General features: G+C 43.1%; 1 protein-coding gene across 1 annotated transcript in view; it reads left to right on the plus strand.

The window, feature by feature from the left end:
- The window catches only part of ADGRV1 (adhesion G protein-coupled receptor V1), a 466251-nt gene that overhangs the window by 407148 nt on the left and 53168 nt on the right, over window positions 1–5935 (plus strand). The window contains exon 87 of the mRNA XM_019532360.1: window positions 2575–2696. Coding sequence (XP_019387905.1) covers window positions 2575–2696 — 122 coding nt within the window. The remainder of the gene's footprint in view (window positions 1–2574; window positions 2697–5935) is intronic.

The raw sequence follows: 5935 nt of genomic DNA on the forward strand, positions 1-5935 counted from the left end.
TCCCAACCCCCCGCCTACCTCACTTTCCTGCCCAGCCTGCCCCCAAGCCCACCATATCACTTCCCTGACCAGCCCCACCCTCCACCTGGGTGGCATCCCCATAGTTTAAAGCAAACCAACAAAACCCCCCAGCATTTACCGGCAGTCTGGTTGCCATCTGTCTCACTGGGGCCCCACCCTCACAGTGTGGGGCAGTGGGACAATCCCAGCAGCCCCAGCCCGGGCCCTCCTGTCTCCTCTGCCCTGTGGTGCCATGGGGGGCTTTACCAGGAGGGACCGGAGCCCCCCCATCCCTGCTTCTGGGGTAAGCAGAGGCTTTTTTACCCATGTTTTTTCTTTTTTTTCTTCTTCTTTTTCTTTAAAGTGATGGTGCCTGGGGTTGGGGAAGCTGCCATGGGAACCTGGGGGTACAAGTGGGGGATGGGGTTGGGCAGGGCAGCCATTGGGGAGCCTGGGGAAGTGGGGGGTGGGACAGCTATCAGGGGGCTGGAGTGGGGTGTATGGGCCTTGCAGGGGGGTGGTAGCCCCTGTGGGGGCCATTTGACCCCTGTTGGGGGGCTGCAACTCCTGTTGGGGGGCCGTAACCCCTGTGCGGGGACTGAATCCCCTGTGTGGGGACCAAACCCCCTCTTGGGGTGTTGAAGCCCTTGTGTGGGGGGCCAAAGCCCCTGTTGGGGGCCCATGGGCCTTGCGTGGGAAACAAACCCCCTGTTAGGGGCCGTAGCCCTTGTGTGGGGGACTGTAGCCCCTGTTGGAGGGCAGCAGAATATATATTCATGAATTCATGAAACATGTATTTAGAGTTCACTTTATTATTATGATAGAGACACTGGTCGTCTTCCACACTGCTTTAACACTGTAGATATATCAATAAAACTTTGCCCAACTGATTGCTGTCTCTGTCTCACTCTCTCTCTGTCTTTATAATGGTCTTTTGTTTTACTTGTGGAGGAACATGGATTTTGGGGTATTTTACAGAGTGATTTGGGGATTTTTTTTGTCAGGGATTTTTCATTTTTTCAATAGGGAACACCAGAATTCCTGCTAAGGAGGTCAGTGGCAGGACCCTGCTTGCTCAGAGCTGGCATCCTGGACCCAGCTTGCTGTGGCTGACCTCCTGGCCAAATGGGGCCAGAAGGACATGCTTTGACAGTTCAAAGCAGGCCACCACATCTGAAACATCTTCGGGGTGATAGCTGCCCAGATGGCCGGGCAGAGGACACACGTTGCAGTAGTGCTGCACAGAGGCCAACTCTGCAGCCACAGCCCACTGGCAGCTGGCCCAGAGGGGCTGATGCCTTTATTGGCTGTGCAGTACCCGTCTGGGTCTGGCAGGTGACAGCAGGTCACAGCCAGGCAGCAGCCCCCACTGCCAGACCACTGCAGTGGGTAGAGGGTGCAGAGAACTCTCAGGGCTGCTTCAGCAGTCCAGCTGGCACAAGAGGTAGTGTCACCAGGTACCAATTGGCTGGGCCCCAGAAGCTCCTGAGAGCGAGGAGCCCTGAGCTACTTGCCAGGGCAGCTTTTTATACCGCTGGGGACAGCACAGGTGCTGGCCCCGGGCTCTAGCTACCCCTGGCTGCAGATCCAGGAGGAGCCAGGCAGGGTTATTTTGCCCCAAGTGGCACAATTTGCTCCACAACAAAGTGCATGCCCAAGCACATGCTCTGAGGCAAAATGCCCTGGCTCAAATTTGCACCGCTTCCATTTGAGCTGCTGCAAGCGCACGTGCTTGCATGTGTGGATGTGCCCATAGAGTGCATCTGGATATAAGGCAGTCTGTGAAAACAAGTGAATAGGATAAGATTATGATTGAAACAAATCAATTTTTATCTGTTGAATTCTGTGCATTCAGCCAGATCCTTTTATATGTGCGTAAAGTTAACTCGTACACATCTTAGAAGACAATGCAAAGACTTGAATGATTGAATAAATTTACTTGTTTGCTTAAATCTTTACAGGTTCAAAGTTATGATCATTTTAAATTTGCAGAATAAGTACAGTACATCAATGAATTAACCATGTTCTCAATTTAAAATGTTATAGTCCTAATGTCTTTTAGTATTAATTTTAGACTTTTTCCTAAGCCCTGGAAGTATATTTTTCATATTTTTCCTCCAAATGTTCCTGAATTAGAAGAATTCTTCTCATTCTTGTGAAGTTTACTTAGCTTATAATATTTACTAATGACATATGTACTCTTCCCACCATAAAGCAAAACTCTTTATCTATTTTACATACTTGGATTGTCTCCAAATGAATTTTCCTTGAAAGACCGCTGCCAACTCTGTTTGCTAAACCAACCAGCAGGTGGTGCTCTGAGAGAGAGATGATTCATATCCTCCTACCCCTTTCCTACCCCAGCACCCTCTCCCAGCGAGGGACAGCAACTTCAGGAATGCAAGTGGTCATCAGTAGAGCTTGTATACCACAGTTCATCCTACTCCACAAGATATTTAGGTGTATACAACTAGTGAAAGAGATAGTGAATAACCAAGATTCTTTATACACAGGTAATGTTTTGAAATGCTTTAAAAGGAATATCAACTGAAAGACTGAATTTATGATTTCCAGAGATCCCATTGGTCTTGTACCTGTTTGCCCTAATTTCCGTTACATGGCTGTGGGGAGGACTGCACGTGGCTTACAGGCACCTCTGGATGTTAGTCTTCTTTGTCATCTTTAATAGCCTGCAGGTAAGAACTTTTACCCTTTTTTTGATGACCTGTTCCAGAGAAAGAGAACAGATGCATTGTTGATGACATGTTTGATCTTTCAAGTTGTGCGTATTGAGGAGAAATAGAAAATGGAGGCATTTATATGACAGTTGTCACTAGAAATTTGGCTATACATCAAATTAGTATACTAAATTCATATTCCACTAAGTGCATTGTTCCAAAGTAATGGCAATAATAATAATATAGATATTTATTTCAGCCAGTATATTAGGGAAAAAACATCGTTTATTCTATATATAACATAATCCTGTTTTGATGAACAAGGAAATGAAAGCATCTTCAAGCAATAGTAAAAATAAGAAAAAAATAGGGTCAGTATAAAATAGAAAATCGTTTAAAGATATGAACAAAATACTGATATTTAAATTGAAACTTGGGATAGCCTGTGCTGACCCAGTTAAAAACACAGATCTTTTTATACAGAAGAACATGATAGACTGGAGTTGCATTTGAGCTAATGACACTGAAAAAACATACGTGGAGAACATATGTAGTTTTATTTTGATACATAAACCTATGTGTAACCTTCAGTGACCCTGATCCTTCAAATTCAGAAGCAGATGTGTATTTTTACATATGTAAGTAGTTCCATTGAGCTCAGCATTGCTTGTGCATAAATGTTTGCAGAACTGAGGCTAGCCTGTGAAGACTGAGGAAATTCCTGCAAATTACAAAATGATGAGAAATAAACAAGAACACTATATTATGTTATGCTGTTTAGATTTTTCTACCACTCTAATTAAAGTAGTATCTGAGCATATTCCAGTAGTGCATAAGTAACATGAATAATATCTGTCATCTATTACTAATATAGACAAAGTCCTTGAAAGTGTGTAAATTCATGCAAGTAATCTGACTTCACAAAACAGACTTTTTTTTAGGTTTTAGCTGAGAAGTAATGCCACATTTCACTCAAAAAGGTGGAACTTAAACATTTCTAAAATTTAAATTTCATTTAGAAGTGCTACAGGGGTATAGGTTTAGAAGTGCTTACATTTTCAAAACTGAAACAAACATATTTGTGAAATGGCTCAGGTTGGAATTATGACTTTTAAACAGTTTTATAAACAGTTTTCCACCACTTTTATAGAACACTAATTTAAAATGACCACTTTAAAAATAAACCCCATTGGCACTTCTTCAGGTGCAAATGTAATTGACTTAGTAAAATACAAAAAGGCACCAGAGCTTTGTCTACACTAAGGCTCCTATTAATGCAGCTGAACTCATAGTGCCAGTGGAAATCCTTTGTTCAAACATTCACTATTCAGAAAAATTTGTCTGGATAATCTACCCACAGAATTTCAGTGTTGTTCCCTTTAATAACTTATAGTTTCATAGTGGTGAAACACATAACTGATTTAAATTGTGTATATTCTTGCTTTATTATCTTTATATATTTACCTATTTTTAGAATGCACTTTAGGCTTGTATTACATAAATACCCTGGATACAGATAATTGAAAAAGGTTACTCATTAGAATGGCAATCCTAAAAAATGATGTTATGTCAGTAAGTGACACATGCACCAATGTTGATGTGTCCATGTGTGTCTGATAAAACACAGTGACTCTACTGTCAAGGAATATTTAGGAAAGATGAATACGAGTATGTAGTAAGTATTAAATATTAAGTAACCCTGAGCAAGAACACACAATACCAAACTGATCCTTTTCAGTGATTGCCAGAAGATACTTTAAATGTATGTAAATATGTAACTTAAATATTAAATAAAGGTTTTTGTAACTTCTTAAAGAGCAGATCCTGGGAATGGGTTTTAATTTGTAATGAACATTTCAAGAATCAAGATATTAATTTATAGAATAGGCATAAGGGGTGAAACAAAATACTGAAAACTGTGCAAGGATTACCAATACTATAACAAGCAGAGGCCAATAAGATCCATAAAGGGTGTGTTAAATTGTGGACACAAAAGAATCTGGAGAGTATGTGTAAAATACAGATGCTAAACATGACCATGCCATTAAAGATTCAATGATTTTTTTTAGTGAAGAAACTGTAAGTGGCACTGTGGTTAATATTGTGTTTAAAATAGCACTTAAAATAGGGTATAAATGTTTGTAATGAAAAATTAGTTCATCAAACACTGGAAATTACACAAAGGGTTAGATTCTATGTCCTCTGAATTTTCCATTTAGATGTTTTTGGTTTAGTTGGTTTGGATTTTTGTGTCTCTTTGTTTATTTGCTTGTTTTAAATTTTGATTATGGCTGAAAGTTTTCCTCGGTAGCCTGCTTTTCTATTGTTTAATAAAAATATTGTCCAGATGCACAAAACTTAACAGAAGTGAAACCCGACAAGATGTGGTGCAACAGGATTTTAGATTTACGGTTCCTTTCAACCATAATTTACATTAAGTTATGCAATTCAGTGCATCTATACATGCAATTAGCATGGCTGAATAAACTTGGGTGCAATTCATGCAGGAGTTTATTGCTCCCAGGCACAGCATTTACATGTGCACCAAGGACCATAGCATGTTGACTCAGGGTATTGCAGCAGGGTGCCTGGGGGAGGGGGAGGCACTGGCACAGGGTCTTGGAGGTCAGCCTGCCAGCCCAGAGCTGTTCTGCCCCCGCTGAACGTGCTGTGGTGGGGCTGGCTGGGGCACCAGGACAGTGTAGGGCTAGCCAACAGGTAGCCCCCACACTGTAGCACCCTCATGCCCCAGCCAGCTCTGGTCGCTGTCTACATGTTCATTGTGGCGCACTAAATAACTCTGCCATAGGGTAGTTGTGAAAGCGCCGCTTGAACGTCTCCACTTATGGGACCGTCTCCTCTCGCCTCAACGCCCTTCCGTCCCACTGGCAAAGGGGCTGGTCTTCAGGCGGCGTACACCGGGACCGCCTGCCACGACTTTGATGATTAAATATGTTCAGTGAATTCCCCCCGGTGTTCGCCCTGCTGAGAACGAGACTGCCAAGCTCCGTACTGTCCTCCCTAGAGGGGTGGTCCTTGAGTGTTCCTTCCTCCCCTACACCCTCACCCAGGCCTCCGGGTCAGTTGGTACCCAGTCTCTCCACGCCAACAATTCTTCACCTGAAAGGGGCGTGAGCCTATGTCCAAGCTCCGTGAGCCCCAAAGCCTCCCCGTCTGGGGGGAGTCCTCAAGAATGTCCTAACGAGAACCAGATTTTGGTGGCCACTGGTCCGCCAGTCCGTTTGAGCCCCTACCAG

This window comes from Crocodylus porosus, unplaced genomic scaffold, assembly GCF_001723895.1.
Source record: "Crocodylus porosus isolate Cpor-Errol unplaced genomic scaffold, CroPor_comp1, whole genome shotgun sequence".
Lineage (NCBI taxonomy): Eukaryota > Metazoa > Chordata > Crocodylia > Crocodylidae > Crocodylus > Crocodylus porosus.